Here is a 16,687-nt window from a genome sequence, read left to right as displayed (position 1 = left end):
TAATTCATATTCTCCTAACTCACGTACTTATTTTGAGCGTCGAAATCTTTTATTTTACATGTCTCCCTCATGTCCTCCTAACAGAGGTCACCAGTGTGAAAAAATATTATGAGTAAAATAAAAGAAAAAATTTAGTATTGTGTTTCAATTTTTACCATAAAAAATATTACGAGCAAAATAAATAAAAAAGATTAGTATTTTGTTCAATTTCTATCAACAAAAAAATATTACGAGCAAAATAAAAGAAAAGATTAGCACACTAAGGTAGCCATAGCATAGCAGAGAATAGAGATCGACATAACATAGCCAGCATCAGCATTCAGTAACATCAATATCATCGACAACAGACAACAATTTCGGGAATCCGCTGGCTATGACTGCAGTTGTGGTCGTCCCATTGGGCCTTCTCTTCTTCGCTTCCGGCCTCATCGTTAACCTCATTCAGGTCACCTCATTTTCTATTCTTTCTAAATAAATCGATACACTATTCAATCTTCATTCACCTTCAACCGATCCCTTTCTCTTTCTCACAAACAACATCCCAATTAAACCTCTCATTAATTTTATTATTATTATTATTATTATTATTATTTGGGCTTTTGGTTATTGTTCTAGATTTAGATTTGTTCCTTCTTTCTGGGTTGCAATGAAACTGTAACCGTCTGTACTTTGTTCAACTCCTATATGAGAGACAGTTTTCTTCACATGCTTTTAGTTGTTATTAATTAATTGATTGTTGATTAATTAATGATAGTTGTTTGTTATTATGAGGTGTTGATTTTTTATTTTTTATTTTTATTTTTGTGGTGTTCTCAGGCAATATGCTACGTGGTTGTGCGGCCGGTGTCGAAGAATCTGTACCGGCGGATGAACAGGGTGGTGGCGGAGCTGCTCTGGCTGGAGCTCGTGTGGATTATTGATTGGTGGGCCGGTGTTAAGGTTTAATTTCTCTTGTCTTAGTTAATGTTGTTGATTTGAGTTATTGTTCTCCTCTAGTGCAAGGTGGTGTTTATTTTTTAGTTGTTTTGTGCTTTGCTTGCTATGCTAGATGACTTGGCATTGGATTAGTGAATGAATTTAATTGTCATGCATTGTCGGTGTAAACGTTTTTATACCGGTGCGTAAATGTTTTTGTAGTGACACCCAATCAGAAATCATCATTAGTATGACTTTTAAGTAGTTATTATTATAAAAATAAACAAACTTGTCATATTTGTGGTTGGATATGTATTGTTTATTCATGCTGAATTATTTCTGTCCTGTTTCTGTTAATAGTATTCGAATTTTGAAAACTTGGGCATTTTATACGAGGGTGTACAATTGGACTCCAAGGTTTGAGTAAAGGTTGTTTAGCTGGGAAGTAAACCTGGTCATGATGTTTGGGGTACTCTCAAAAGTGAAGCAAGTGTCAATGTTGATGCTTGACTTATATTTTTTTTTGGTCAGCAAAAGTAATATATATTGATAATGAAGTACCAGAGGTACTAAGGATACAAAAAACATGGTATCTCAGTGAGCTGGTTCCAGAATCAGACTTAAATCAGTCTTGATGGGAACCAGATACTAAGAGCAGAAAAAAAAAAGGAAGATTGCTGCCAGTGCAGCTATTTCTAACCCCCCCCCCCCCCCCCCCCCCGCCCACTATTATACAAAAACTGATGATAAATTTGACGACCAATGACTGAAGGGTATAGAAAAGTTCTCCTCCAACTGAAATGAGGGATCTAAGTAAGTGAGCAAAGGGAACATAACTGCTACTTTTCCATGATTGTAGCCTGGACAATGGCTAGAATTAGTGATCATGAACCTCTTGGGTTACAGTTACTTGTTCCTACATTGCTCAAGGGCTTGAAATTATTTCAATAGAATGTTTAGTTCATTTAGTGATTAGCAGTTTTGCACAGCAACACTATGTGATCTTTTTGTTCACGAATTTAAGGAATTTTGCCCTTAAAATAGAGGGAAGATCTTGTGCAGTGCTAATAGGGTCCATATGGGGGGAAACTGGAGCGAGGATTACAAGGATTTGTTATCTTTCTTATTTTTTGGCTTACTTTACCCCTCCTTTTGTGATAAATTTTGGTTTTCTTCTTCTTCCCTTAGCCACAAAGCTATGAAAGAAGTAGAGATTTAGGGAGACTGGATATTACTGTGCTTGCAAGTCACGATCTACCAAACAATTTGGCACAGGGACTCATTCTTTTCTCTTTTTGATAGAGCTTCTTTTCATGTAAACTAAAAGGTTCAGAGATTTGTGCCCTTGGACTATTTCTTGACGAGCTCCTTTTGTAGCCAACTTTCTTTAACAGATACTAATTTTTTAGGTGGTTGTTAGCCATGGCTTTAGGAATTCTAGGGATATTCTATCCTTTTGATATCTCTTCTCTTCTGTTGTTTAATGCTTTTGATAGCCCTGTCTTGTGTTCTTATCGTATTATATCTAACTACTTTAAAATATATTACAATTGTGCAAAAATGATGCTATCTAAGAAGAAAAATTAGTAATGTGAAAGACATCATATATGAACTTTAATGCAATTTAATTGTTCTTATTGTTGCATTTAGAATAATCAAATCTTTCATTTGGAAATTTCTGGCTTCAGGTTCAAGTATTCACAGATCCTGAAACCTTTCGTTCAATGGGTAAGTCTCTTGTACTATTCATTTAGTGCTAGGCTCACCCCCCATCCCCCCAATTCTCGCTCTTCTTGAATTCTGATTCTGTCTAGAATTTTCCAGGTAAAGAGCATGCTCTTGTTATCTCCAATCACAGAAGTGACATTGATTGGCTTGTTGGATGGGTTTTAGCTCAGGTGATTATCTTATTTAGTATAACTTCTTTCACATATTCAACACAACAAAATTAACACAGAATTCACATATATATTAGCATGAGTTGTTTATTTCATTTGTTGTTGTGAATTGTTTGATATTGTCATACTAGGATAAAAGGACACATTTGTATTTTGTAGCCTTCTTATACATTTGTCTATTTCATCATAAATATGGTAGTCTTAGATTTGAAATTGTGTTTCTGCGACTCATCTGGTTTTTGCTACTGATTGATTATTGAACATTATTATTCATCAGCGTTCAGGTTGCCTTGGCAGCACTCTTGCTGTGATGAAGAAATCATCGAAGTTTCTACCGGTATGTTTTGTTAGAAATTGTTGTTTTAAAATGAAAAGATGGAATGGCATTTGCTTTCCATTCATTATGATTTAATGGTTTGATCAGGGGTGATGGAAATAATATGATTTGGTATTGGAGTATGAATTATGAAATGCAGGGATGTACTGTATCTATATATTGATAATTTATGGGATGCTCTGTTGACTGGTTTGGTTTATTGCATGGTCTATGTCTGCTTAAGTCCTGATTAGACACGGAAGCTTTTGAACCTGATTTACTTGGATTCTTTTGTGGCTTCATTGATGACATCATTGTTTAAAGTCAATGTTGATCTATTAGCTAAGTTCCAATGTGCAGGTCATTGGTTGGTCAATGTGGTTTTCTGAATATCTTTTCCTGGAGAGAAGTTGGGCCAAGGATGAACGCACATTAAAGGTATAGGTTACTGAAATATAATTCATATATGTGCTGTATGCTCATAAAAGATTCATATTTCTACATGGTATCTTAATGTCTTCTCATTCATTCACCGAGATGCAAAATTACTGTAGTTTTTCTGTCTAACTCCTGCTCTATTCACATCCTCTCTCTTGGTGCATAAGCTGTTTTATTATTTGTTAATCACATTTTAATCTTGCAACTTCGCATGCGCAGTCAGGCCTACAGCAACTGAGGGATTTCCCTCTTCCCTTTTGGTTGGCTCTCTTTGTAGAAGGAACTCGCTTTACACAGGCCAAACTATTAGCTGCTCAGGAGTATGCAGCCTCAGCTGGATTGCCTGTTCCAAGAAATGTTTTGATTCCAAGAACTAAGGTGGAATATAAATATATTCTGATTTTTTTTGTTTGTCGTTTTTCTTTCCCTTGCTGTTCTTTCCACTGTTTGGAGCTGTTATTCATGACTCTTGTCTAGCTAATTATCAGGCTCAACCAATCCATGTTAACATATTCTTGGTGGGATTTTCTATGAAATCATATTACTGTTCTTCTGCCTATAATTAGTTGATACCAATCTACTTGTCAAGGGTGGCTAAAGGGTTTGAATCAATTTTGAGATTTAAAGTGAAGGGCTGGTTCTCTTTGTGATGATTCAGACTGGTGATCCTTTGTGGATAGTACATCTTTGAACTATGTGCTAGGTTAATATGGACAATTGATCATTGCTTTATCTAATATTTTGAGGATTATGATAATTTTGACTTTCATGTGTAGCCCGAACATAAGTTATTTAGATTCCCCCGAATGTATAACCCTCTTATTCATCTCTGTGGAAAATGCCTTAACAGTTTATTCAACAAAGTTGATTTAATCCTATTGCAAATCTTATTAGGGTGTCTGCATTTCAAACTCTGTTTCACCTTGTATTGTTGGTTGTCCTGACATCTTGACTCTTCTTGTAAATTATGTTTGTCTTCTAAACTAGATGATATAGGGCACAAAAATAGTTAGGGAGAAGGATTGGAAGCGGAAGCCATGAAAAAACTAGGGATCGAAACAAAGCTCTGATACCATAAACGAATCTCAAGTGAGAGAATATAGAAAACTGAATTGAGGTGAAAAGTTGATATTATTCAACCCAAAGAATGAATAGTTTACACCTCAGTTTATATAGGCAGTTACATAACTGTAACTGTCAACTAACTATGAACTCACTACTAACTATAGTTTATCCTTTACACAATAGCTGAGAAAAGAAAACTATCTATCGAGTAAGTATACTCCTATAGGGGGTTCTAACTAGACATGTTTATTTGGGTTTTCTTGAACCATTCGATCATAGAAAAACAGGAAAATTGAAAGGTCACTGGTTTTTGAAGGTAGGGAAATTTGCGTGCTATTTGATGGGGGCTTAGGCCCATTTGGTAGTGGATATTTATTTGTGTATTTAGGATCCATTTCAGTGACAATATTCGAGTTATGGTTCTGAATTTATTTTTACACTTCTTTCAGTGTTGGAATTGGTTTACAATCATGATTCTATGTTTGGGCTGTGGTACTATGCCAAGAATTAGGGTGTAAAATTAGACTTCTAAGTTTGATTCCAATTCTATTGCTTGGGTGTTAGAGCTAGAAATTAAAAAACAAAATGCAAGTCTCAAATTAAAAATTATTTAATATACTAATAATTAGACATTTTTAATATAATAATATAATTAATATAAAATACCAAGGAATTGATTAAGGAACTAAAAAGAGTAGTATTTATCGTGGAAATCATAGGAGAGCACAAAAAAAGTCATGGGAAGCACAATTTTGCACCTCTCAATAAAAACCTTTCTCTTTTTAGTTCCTTAAACAATGTCTTAAGGACATTGGTTAGCATTTGCCATATAAAAATTAGGCTTATTGGGCCCACTTCCAATTCCAGACGTTAAACATACACATGATGATTTTTCTAGAAATGAACAATTGGGGGTTTGATGGGTTGGATTGTTATTTGTATCTTCCATGGAAAATAGGTTAGGGTAGTCTACAGTATTTTTATTAAAAACAAAAGTTGAAGAGAAGAAATCTAGGCATCACATTTAGGTGGAAGGACTATACATTCACATAAATTAATTTTAGCTGTTAGATTTGAAGGAAAAAATTTGAAGCAGGGAGTGGAAGGAATCAATAAAGAACGAGGGGAAGAGAAGGACAGAGAACGAAGAGTTACATATTAGAGATTTCTTCCCCTTGTTAAAAATTTAAAATCCTCCAAAATCTTCCCTATTGGGGAAATATAAACATGTTCATAAAATTGAAACAGGGAGGGTTTTGGATTGTCACTCATTCATTTTCCTTTCTTCAGATTCTCAAACAAGGAGATGGTTTAATTAAATAAGAATTTGTGAAATTACCTGAGAGTAATCGTCTTAGCCCTTTGATTTGCATTAACAGAATACCATAACCAAATTACTTAACTGTAGGGCTTGATGAAAGCTATTTACAGTAACTTTGTTTTTTTTTCCAGTAAATGTTAGCTCCCAACTTGTTATATATATGTCAGTTTATCATTAGAGTTAACAGATGAGATAATTGTTTCTCTAGAAAGAATATTTTGTTTCATTACTTGTTCTACAAAGTGTTGAAATAGTTTAAGCTACTCGGTACAGTAAGTTCACATGATTTTAATTTAATTTCAAAATAGATAGACTTTATCTTTGTATTTTACTTTCATGCTTTGGCTTCTTTGTTCTTTTAAATTTACATAACACATTCAATCTTACATATATTACCTAATAGGCAGTGCTAACCATTATATTAGGTTTTATTGTTCTTTTCTGTTGGTTGCTCTGAAATATTTACTCCGCTATGTTGCTTTCAGGGTTTTGTTTCAGCAGTAAACCATATGCGCTCTTTTGTTCCTGCCATTTATGATGTAACTGTGGCAATTCCCAAGAGTTCACCTGCTCCTACAATGCTAAGACTCTTCAGAGGGAAATCTTCAGTGGTGAGCCAATCAAATTGAGATTTAGAAAGAACAGAAAAACCTGCATCTATAGTCTTCTTTTTTTCTGACCACATTATTTACAGAATGAAATTTGACTCTGTTGAATATTTTAGTATTTATCTATGTTTGATAGCTTAGTTGGTAAGCTTTATTCAAAAGGCAGCAATGAATTGTCACTTTCATAGTCCTTCTCTCTCTCTTATGTATTGTATATATATATGTATCATTTTGAAATCAATAAAGGTTAAGAGAGAAAGTGAGAATATTACTCGAACTCACCTCAGTTCAAGTTGGCATCAGAGCAGGTGTCGTCTGCCGCCCGCCGCCGTCGTCCACCGCCGCCGCCGTCATTTCCGGTGGACATTTCTCTGACGAGATTAGGGTTAGGCTCGCCTTGAAAAGCGTGACTCAGCCCTGGGAAGCGCGCCGCCACGCGCCGTCCTTGTCCCGTGCGATCTTCGGCGCGTGAAGTCCACGCGCCACCGTCTCGGCACCGGAATCGCATCGCCACCGTTCCCTTAGTCGGCCCCTTCTGAGTCCGTTCCAGCCCTCAGTTTTCAGTTGTCACCTGGAACGTATCAGCCCTATTCTCCTCTCCTTTTTACTCCCTTAGGGTTTCATCTTGTGGGTCAAAATGGCTTCCTCTGGACCTGTTTTCTCCTTCTTTGGGACTCCAACCATCTCGACTGCTAAACTAAACTGGAAAAATTACCCCTCGTGGTCTGCTTCCGTGGAACTTTGGTTTCTCAGTCAAGGACACCATGACCACTTGGAGAAAGCTTCCGATTCCATTCCAAATGACAAAAGACCTGAATGGGAGAAGCTTGGCTATCAACTCTGCGATGTGTTATGGCAATCAGTTGAGCCAGATATTTTGGATATTCTTAGATCATTTAAAACATGTCGTTCTTTTTGGAAGAAGGCCCATGAAATTTTTGCCAATGATATCCAAAGCTTGTTTGATGCAACCATGAAGGTTACAACCCTCAAGCAAACCAGCCATGACATGATTGCTCATGTGGGTAAGGCTCGGGCTGCCGTGGAAGAGCTGAGAAAGTTCCTTGTGGCTGATTCATTGGAAGAAGTGAACAGAAAACTGGACAAGTTCTACATGGTCCTCATCTTGAGAAGCTTACACTCAGACTTTGATCATATGCGTGATCAAGTACTCGCTGGGGATCAGGTTCCATCAATGGATTTCCTCATCACTAGGTTTCTCCGCGTGCCTCATGTATCGAAGGATGAAAATCCTGCTGAGGGTGTGGAGACGTCAGCCATGGTTGCATCTCATGGTAGAGAAGGCGGCCGCAACAGTAGAGGAGGCCGTAGTGGAAGGGGTGAATGTCTTCATTGCACTTACTGCAAGAGGATGGGTCACACCCAAGAGAATTGCTATTCGTTGCATGGGTTTCCTGACAAGGTCGCACAGGTTTCTAGATCAGAGAAAGCAGAGTCTAAGTTCTCTGATGAAGAGTATTAAGAGTATTTGAAGCTCAAATCTGAGAGACCCAGCAACCAAACTCAATCCTCATCTATACCATGTTTTTCAACAGCATGTATCTCTCAATCCATTGAAGGTCCTAGTCCTTGGATACTCGACTCAGGTGCCTCTGATCATATTTCCGGTAATAAGTCCTCCTTTTCATCCTTTTCCTTTCCAAAAATTCCTCATCTCGTTACTGTAGCTAATGGCTCCAAGGTTGTGTCTCAAGGAAGTGGTCAAGTTTCATTGTCTCCCTCTTTGAAATTAAATTTTGTATTATTTCTTTCTCAGTGTCCCTATAATCTAATCTCATTAAGTCAGTTAACTCGTTCGTTAAATTATTCAGTAACCTTCACTGCTAATTCTTTTGTTATTTAGGAACATGGGACGGGGCGACTGATTGGAGAAGGACATGAATCACGAAGACTTTACTACTTGGAATCCAGTCCACCTGGGTCTTGTTTTACAATCTCAAAACCCAAACTTTTGCATGATCGTCTGGGTTACCCAAGTTTACCAAAATTGAAGATGATGGTTCCTAGTCTTAATCTTCGAGTCTTAGATTGTGAGTCTTGTCAACTAGGAAAACATGTCAGGTCATTAGTTCCTCAAACTGTACAAAGATGTAATTTGGCTTTCTCTACCATTCATTCTGATATTTGGGGACCAAGTCGTGTTACGTCTTTTGGTTTTCGATATTTTGTAACCTTCATTGAATAATTCTCCAGATGTACTTGGGTTTATTTAATGAAAAATAGATCTGAACTTTTGTCTATATTCGTGTCATTCTACAATGAGATTGAGAATCAATTTGGAAAAACAATTAAAATTTTCAGAAGTGATAATGTTAAAGAGTATTTCTCTCACGATTTTTCTTCTTTTTTGTCTTCCAAAGGTATTTTATATCAGTCCACATGTTCTCACACACCACAACAAAATGGTATAGCAGAAAGGAAGAATTGTCATCTTCTTGAAACTGCACGTTCCCTAATGCTAAATTCGAATGTTCCTACACATCATTGGGGAGATGCGGTGCTTACTGCTTTTTTCCTAATCAATAGGATGCCCTCTTCTTCTCTTGAAAACCAAATCCCTCACTCAATTGTCTTTCCTCATGATCCACTATTTCATATTTCTCCTAAAGTGTTTGGTTGTACCTGTTTTGTCCATGATTTGTCTCCTGGTTTAGACAAACTCTCTGCTAGGTCAGTCAAATGTATCTTCTTGGGTTATTCTCGTCTTCAAAAAGGTTACAAGTGTTACTCTCCAACCACGAGACGATACTACATGTTTGCAGATGTAACCTTCTTTGAAGACACACCCTTCTTCTCACCTTCCGTAGACCATTCTTCATCTCTCCAGGAAGTTCTTCCTATTACTTCTCCTTGTCCTCTAAATAACTCAGACCAAAATGGCAGTGTTGTCCCATTTTCCTCACCAAATTCACCTGAAGTTGCCTCTCCACCTCTGATTACAGATCAACACAGGACAAGGCAGATTGAATCTCTAGTACCTGAAGCCTCTCCTCGTGATCCTCGTTCTTCAACCAGTCCTACACTCATGGATCCTTCCTCTCCTTCCACTTCTTCTCCTCATTTTGACTCACATTGGCCCATTGTCATCAGGAAAGGTACTCGCTCTACTCACAATCCTCATCCTATTTATAATTTCTTAAGTTACCACTGTTTGTCTCCTTCATATGGTTCCTTTGTTTTCTCATTGTCTTCCCTTACTATTCCTTCCACTATCCGTGAGGCACTTGATCATCCTGGCTGGTGACAGGCTATGATTGATGAAATGCAGGCTCTTGAAAATAATGGTACTTAGGAGCTCATTCCTCTTCCTCCTGGCAAGACAACTGTGGGTTGTAGATGGGTCTACAGTGTTAAAGCTGGGCCCAATGGTAAGGTTGATCGGCTTAAGGCTCGCTTGGTAGCTAAAGGCTACACACAGGTATATGGCATTGATTACTGTGATACTTTCTCTCCTGTAGCCAAACTCACCACTGTTCGTCTGTTTCTTGCTATGGCTGTCATCCGTCACTGGCCCCTTCATCAGCTTGATATTAAAAATGCCTTCCTCCACGGTGATCTTGAGGAGAATATTTATATGAAGCAACCTCCTGGGTTTGTTGCTCAGGGAGAGTATGGCCTTGTGTGTAAGCTTCACTGATCTCTCTATGGGTTGAAGCAATCTCCTCAAGCTTGGTTTGGTAAATTTAGTAATGTTCAAATGTTTGGACTGAAACGAAGTGAAGCTGATCACTCTGTATTTTACTGTCATACATCTCCTGGAAAATGTGTTTATCTAATGGTCTATGTTGATGATATAGTGATTACAGGGAATGATATACTACTAAAAGAGCACTTATTCAGTCATTTCCAGACCAAAGATCTAGGATCTTTGAAGTATTTTCTTGGTATTGAAGTGGCTCAATCAGGAGATGGTGTTGTGATCTCTCAGAGGAAGTATGCTCTTGATATTTTAGAAGAAACATGTATGCAGAATTGTAGACCTGTTGAAAGCCCTATGGATCCAAATCTGCTGCTCATGGCAGATCAAAGTGAAGTTTATCCTGACCCCGAGAGATATAGGAGGCTTGTGGGAAAACTCATTTAGACCATTGGAATGCTGTCATGTGTATTCTGAGATATGTTAAGAGAGCTCCTAGACAAGGGTTGTTGTATGAAGACAAGGTAATACGCAACTATCAGGATATTGTGATGCTGATTGGGCTGGTTGTCCCGTGGATAGGAGGTCTACATCAGGTTATTGTGTCTTCATTAGAAGAAATCTTATCTCTTGGAAAAGCAAGAAACAAACTGTTGTCGCTCGGTGTAGAAGCTGAATATTGATCTATGGCTACAGTTACTTGTGAACTCATGTGGATTAAACAATTTCTGCAAGAATTGAGGTTTTGTGAAGAGTTGCAAATGAAGTTGTATTGTGATAATCAGGCTACTCTTCATATTGCCTCAAACCCAGTCTTTCATGAAAGGACTAAGCACATAGAGATTGATTGTCATTTCATTCGAGAGAAGCTTCTGTCCAAGGAGATTGTCACTGACTTCATTGGTTCTAATGATCAGCCAGCGGATATTTTGACTAAGTCCTTAAGAGGACCCAAAATTCAGACTATATGTTCCAAGCTTGGTGCATATGATTTATATGCTCCAGCTTGAGGAAGAGTGTTGAATATTTTAGTATTTATCTATGTTTGGTAGCTTAGTTGGTAAGCTTTATTCAGAAAGCAACAATGATCATAGTCCTTCTCTCTCTCTTATGTATTGTACATATGTATGTATCATTTTGAAATCAATAAAGATTAAGAGAGAAAGTGAGAATATTACTCAACTCACCTCAGTCTTCTAGTGACTCTTTCTCTGTGCCAACCAATGATGACAAGTTTGTGATTCAATTGGCTATCTCCCTTGCAGAAATTATCAATTGATCAACACTTTGGTTTTTTTCAACTTTCTTTTCATTTCAGTGTTTTCACTATCCTTCTACAAGTAATTAATGTGCAGAGAATTTTAACCACAGAAATTAATTTTAATCTGACTAGAAAAACGAATTAGGAGGCAGTAAAAGAGTGCCTTGATGTGTCTTGTCTTGATTTATGAATACCCTTCTGCTCAATCTGTATTCTTTGGGAAAATAGAAGCCATGAAAGAAGCACATTAAAATTAGGAGTCTATTGCAGGTAGATAGAATTGATTGTGTTTTTTTTTCTTCCCTAAATTGTATGCTATTTGCAGAACATATTATTCTAAAGTATGTCTGGTGTTTGTCCATGTGAAATGGCCAATGGAGACTAGTAAGAAAAGTTTATCAAATAGAAGATTGTCTGATTATAGGGGTGGCAAAGCAGGTTGAACCCGCTTAACTAGCCAAAAATGGCGGGGGTGGGTTAGGTTTCTCAATCCACCAACTTGCCTAACCCGCCCAGCCTAACCCACCAACCCGCTGGGTTGAAGGTGAATTAGCTAGCTGAGTTGATCCACCTTACCAACCCATCTAGTCCCACCAATATTTAAAGCATATTCGAATAAATTTATATTTTTACATAATTAAAAAAGAGATAATATGTATATGTACATAAAAAAATAAGCGATGTGCTAAAAAAATGAATTGGTTGTTTTAATTTTTTTTCCCTATTTTTCTGGTACTTCTTTTGTGGGCTTGGATGGGTCAACCCATCCTGCCCCTCGCATCATAAGTCGGGGTAGCTTGACCCGCTATGCCACCCCCTACTTGATTAAAAGGAGTGCAAGAAGATTAAAGAGAACTTTAGAAGAAACTATTAGAGACTGTTTTGGTAGAACCCAATGGTGTTTATTGATCCATGGAGCCAATCTCACTTAGTATGAAAAGGCTTGGTTGTTGTTTTGCCACCATTGTGGGACACCTGATCATCTGATTTAACTTGGCTTTGTTATCCTGGAGATTTGGAATAGGCTTCTTTGTTTAAATGGAAAGCCAAGGTATTGCTTGGGAATTTGGAAGGACTGTAGTTGTTTGTTAAAGAAAAAGAGTTGTGACTATGCAATTTGGTACTTTTGGTTTTACCTGAAGAATAGCAGAGCTTTTTAAGGATCCATAGTTTTCAATGTAGCTACCTGAGTAATTTGGTGCATATGTTTAGTTTTTACTTTGAAGAATAGCAAAGCGTTTAAGGATTCAGGGTTTTCTATGTACCTATGATATAAATGACTTCATTCTGCTGCTTTGCTTTAGTTTGGTTTTGTTCATCTAAGAGGATTCCTTATCTTTCTTTCATAATCTTGGGTGTTTTTTCTTTATGAAATGTCTTGTTTAATAAAAAATTTACTCATTTTACCACCTTAGGTTCATGTGCATATTAAGCGGCATGCAATGAAGGATTTGCCAGAAGAAGATGAAGCTGTTGCTCAATGGTGTCGAGATATGTTTGTGGCTAAGGTGTGTGTTAATTGAACAGTGATGGTTACTATGTATTAGCTGTCCAAGATTTTCTTATTGCTAGCTATATAAATAATTTTACAACGTTCCTAATATGTCTATTTGCAAGAATGTGATAAAACACCCAAGCACTTGGGGAAATCACCCCTAAAAGCTAACTGTTATTATATTTAGCTTATAATTCTTGTGGTTTGATGATTTTACAATTTTGCTCTTTTTCCTCTCCTTGTTCCTTTGGGATGCAAGGATACATTGTTAGACAAACATATAGCTGAGGACACATTCAGTGATCAAGAGCTGCAGGATACCGGTCGACCCATAAAGTCTCTAGTGGTGAGATACTTTATCTCAATATATGTCTAACTTTGCATGCTCCTTATTTATCAGCTATCCTCTTTTCGACATAACCCTATTTGGATAAAGCAGTATCATTTCTTGCATGGCTCAACATTCAATTTCATTGTGGGAACAGGTTGTCATATCGTGGGCATGTGTCGTTGTTATGGGGGTCGTAAAGTTCCTCCAATGGTCATCACTACTATCCTCCTGGAAGGGTGTTGCATTTTCAGCATTTGGTTTGGGAGTTGTTACTCTACTCATGCACATCTTGATCATGTTCTCACAATCTGAGCGTTCAACCCCTACCAAGGTTGCCCCTGCAAAGTCCAAGAATAGCGAACAACTGGAGGCTAGGGATAACAAACAAGACTAGATCACACACATTACCTGAATATTCTATACATAGAGAATTCTTCTGAGGTCGCATCCTGAACTTGATTTGCATTTATGTGATTTTGAAAAAGAAAAAAATTGCATTAACGTGTGTTTAGGGACTCACTACCCCCTTTCTTTATTTGTTTGCTTTGGAATTGTACCTCGTATGTGTTCAGTCCTTGTATTATGTATTATGCATATACTATTCATTATTTTGAAATTAATTAGGATGAATTTGTATAGACTAATATATAGGAATGACATACAAAAATCCTGCCTAACTTCGCAGTTTTTTTAGAGACTTGTACACTTTCTGGTATTGGACTATTAATTGTGGTTATTTCTTGCTCCCCTTCTAATTTTTTAATTGTGTTTGGTTTATGTGCGATTCTCTGACTTTTCATTTTGTTCAGCACAAAGGAAAACTGTCTGATGGACTTGCCCTCTTGAGAAAGAAAAGCATGGAAATAAATAACGGGAAGAAGCATAAAAGTCGTGCCATTTTTGCCAATAAAATCTTGGAATGAAAAGCAAATGCGTAAACCGTAAAAAGCATGTCACGAATAAGCACTACTTAAATTTGGCGTGGTTTGGTCCAACATCTTTCCATTAATATACGACTAAGAAATTTATAATGTTCATTATCCTTGCAACTTTTTATGGAGAATTGAACATTCTTTGGTATTGCAGTTTTTATGTTATTAATTTTGAAGAATACTATAATCAGGACTTTTAGTAGTTGTTGGGTGAGACTCCAAGATATCTTTATTAAGTTTTAATTCATCCAAAGAATTATGAGATTATTCTTCGGTTTAGATTAGTTACACTTATTAAAATTTATCATTTTTCTTCAAGGATATTTCCTGCTATGGGATGATAATTTACCTAGATCCCATGAGTACTCATGATGGGTACAATAAATATTCGCCAAATGAGAATGGGCTCAAAGGTGGGTATCCGCAAAATTTAATGAATATGGGTATATGTACGAATATTATAGTATCTAATACACATAATATGAAATATCTTAATTTAATTTTAAAAATAAAAATCATGTAAGTACAAAAAAAGGAAGAATTTAGTTTATATGTATTTCTAATTTAAAATATTTTTACATGTATCTATTAAGAATTCATCATATCAATGTATTATAAATAGAATGGTATGATAAAATAGTCAAAGTTTTTTAGATGTTTATGTGATAATACTGACATTGTGTTTAAATTAAATTCAATAGGAAGCAAACCAATGTCCTTTCCTCTTTTTTTTCGGTGGGCAAAAGGGGGAGACTACCATGTGAAAGAGATTCACACTTGAGGGGGATATGTGTTGGGTTACAAGTGTGAGGTGAAGTCCCACATCGGGTAAAAGTGGAGAGGTTGAGCACTATATAAGTGAAGAGAAGACCCATAAACTTGAGCCTTAAGGTTTTGGGTTAGAGTGTGGTGTCAGGCTTCCTTATGTGGTGACTTGTGGTCCATATGTGTATCTCTCGAATCTCCCCAACAAAACAACACTAAGAGCATCTCCAACCGGAGATGCATCCATGGTTTTTTGGGCTAAGGAACGATTTCTTGTGAGTTCTTCGGCGTTGGAGCACAGTGACGTGGCAGATTCAATTTCTTCTGCGGACTCTGGATTCCTTATATAAGGAACTGTTTCATACGAATAAAAGCTCAGACTCAAGGAGTCCGGTGATGGTGGCCTCATCGGGGCATAGGAAGGGGAGGGTCCGGCAAGAGAGACATTGTTGATGAGGAGGGCTTTGTTGGTGTTGGGTCATGTTGATGAGGAAGGATTTGTGTTTGAGAGGACGAGAGGGTTTTTGTTGTTGCTGCGATCTGGTGTTGTTGGGGAAGCTTCTGGAGAAAAGAGGCCCTGATTTGTAGGAAGAAAACAACAGTGGGAAAGGAAGAAAAGAAAGACTAAACTGTTGAAAGCTTTTATAAAAAATAAATTAATTATTTTTATAATAAAATAATTTAAATGTTTGGATTTTTTGTGGTTTCTTGCATTGGAGTAAAATTTTGTATAAGTTTCTTATGAGTGACATGATATTGTGGGGACCACAAAAAGTACCGCGGAGATCACAAAAAGATGATTAAGAAACTCAGATAAGAAACTTGCGCTGGAGATGCCCTAATAATCGCGCTAAAAGGCGATAGACATTACATCTGCATTAACGCTAGCAGAAAGAAATGCAGGAACAACATCAGAAACAAACAACTATTCTTGTGAAGGCAAACCAAAAGAAGCTAACTTATTTGCAGCTTGATTTAGCTTGTCTCAAAGAATGAGACCATAGGATATTCCCACCATTCAAAATCATGTGATAATATTCTGCATAATATTGAAACAAGGATGGTGATTCGGACATCCACTTTCCAGTAGTTGAATAGCATCCCTTGAGTCTGACTCTATAATAAGATCTTTTTTAAATCCTTTCTCCCAAGCTGTGAGCATACCAAGATAGATAGCCCAAAGCTCTATATGAGAACAAAATAGAACCCTACTTTTAGGACAAAAGAGAAAATGACTCTCCCATTATGATCTCTAAGCAAACCTCCAACAACAAATTTTCTTAATTGTCCATGCACCGAGCCTTCAAAAATCACAATTAAGCTTGTAACGACCAAGAGGTGGATGATTCCTGCTGATATTAACATTACTACATTAGATGAAACATTGGCATCAATAGAAGACATTTGATGCTACAGATTTGTACTATGCTCAATTGCATCTACTTGTCAAAGCACAATATGCATAATATTAGTGGAAGACTGATAAATATTTTGGAATATAAACTCATTCCTAGATCTCTAAATCACATCCAACACGACAACAAAAATAGTATTCCACTTTCTGTTGTCAACCTCCTTGCAAGACAACATATTAGATCTCAACCAAAGACAAGGCTGAATCTGGAACAAAAATCAAGTGGATATCAGCTAGAAACCACAAGTACCAAACAACTCTGGCCAAAGG

General features: G+C 37.0%; 1 protein-coding gene across 1 annotated transcript; it reads left to right on the top strand.

Moving 5' to 3' along the window:
• The first annotated feature begins 261 nt into the window (after nt 1-261).
• Nucleotides 262-14,051, top strand: LOC114372365 (1-acyl-sn-glycerol-3-phosphate acyltransferase 2-like). Its single transcript, XM_028329876.1, has 11 exons — nt 262-445; nt 817-939; nt 2,604-2,643; nt 2,740-2,813; nt 3,091-3,150; nt 3,490-3,567; nt 3,787-3,945; nt 6,439-6,564; nt 12,896-12,988; nt 13,235-13,321; nt 13,461-14,051. Exons 1-11 carry the CDS (start codon nt 374-376, stop codon nt 13,698-13,700), a joined length of 1,152 nt encoding a protein of 383 aa, XP_028185677.1. The 5' UTR covers nt 262-373; the 3' UTR covers nt 13,701-14,051.
• The last annotated feature ends 2,636 nt before the right edge of the window (nt 14,052-16,687 follow it).

Source organism: Glycine soja, chromosome 10, assembly GCF_004193775.1.
Source record: "Glycine soja cultivar W05 chromosome 10, ASM419377v2, whole genome shotgun sequence".
NCBI lineage: Eukaryota > Viridiplantae > Streptophyta > Magnoliopsida > Fabales > Fabaceae > Glycine > Glycine soja.
This window is presented reverse-complemented; position numbering and strand designations above follow the sequence as displayed.